General features: G+C 41.6%; 1 protein-coding gene across 1 annotated transcript in view; it reads right to left on the bottom strand.

The window, feature by feature from the left end:
• tmem220 (transmembrane protein 220) overlaps window positions 1-622 on the bottom strand; it is a 2,646-nt gene extending 2,024 nt beyond the window's left edge. The window contains exons 1-3 of the mRNA XM_014000802.1: window positions 412-622; window positions 297-326; window positions 164-224 (exon numbers count right to left, since the gene is read on the bottom strand). Coding sequence (XP_013856256.1) covers window positions 164-224; window positions 297-326; window positions 412-537 — 217 coding nt within the window. The 5' untranslated portion in view covers window positions 538-622. The remainder of the gene's footprint in view (window positions 1-163; window positions 225-296; window positions 327-411) is intronic.
• Between the last annotated feature and the right edge of the window lie 46 nt (window positions 623-668).

A 668-nucleotide genomic window follows, 5' to 3' on the forward strand; every position in this document is an offset into this window, starting at 1 on the left:
CTAATAGCCCTCAGATTGCTAAGAAGAAGGAGGGGGTTTGTCCTCAGGATCTTGAAATTTCAGTCAAGCTAGTGTTACCGGATCTGTCTTGTTTATATATTTTATATAAAAGGTATTTAAGTGTAAAAAAAATACAGGTATAAGCCTTTTGTTGTCCTCCTACCTGTCACCTGAGGTTTGAAGCCTATTAACGAACACAGGACTGCAGGTACAGCATAACCCACCTGCAACATAAACACGCTGACTTTCCACCAAAATCAACAACAACAACAACAAAACCTATTTTAGAACCCTACCATCCACAAACCCGCGTCCGGATCATTAATCTGCAGGAAGCAAAGGCGACAACACAGGTTTTAATCCTAATTTAAAACTTCATCAAACAAACATTTGTGTAAATAAATCACTAACCTGAACGTAAGACGCGAGAGAGAAGAACAGCGACATCACGACGTTGCAGATTTGCCAAACAACTAAACGCCATGGCTTTTTATTCCTCTTCTTTTTGTTGTCGTTGTCGTTACAAACTTCTCCCATTGTTGTTTGAAACCGTTTTTCGACACCGCCCGAGCGGGTGGTACAGGCTTGAGTGAACAAACGCGCACGACCTCTGCTCTGGTAAAAAGGGTTCGTTCGATTTCTACTCCATCTCATTGGAATAAGAGCAC

The sequence above is a fragment of the Austrofundulus limnaeus genome, unplaced genomic scaffold, assembly GCF_001266775.1.
Source record: "Austrofundulus limnaeus strain Quisiro unplaced genomic scaffold, Austrofundulus_limnaeus-1.0 Scaffold4320, whole genome shotgun sequence".
Taxonomy (NCBI): domain Eukaryota; kingdom Metazoa; phylum Chordata; class Actinopteri; order Cyprinodontiformes; family Rivulidae; genus Austrofundulus; species Austrofundulus limnaeus.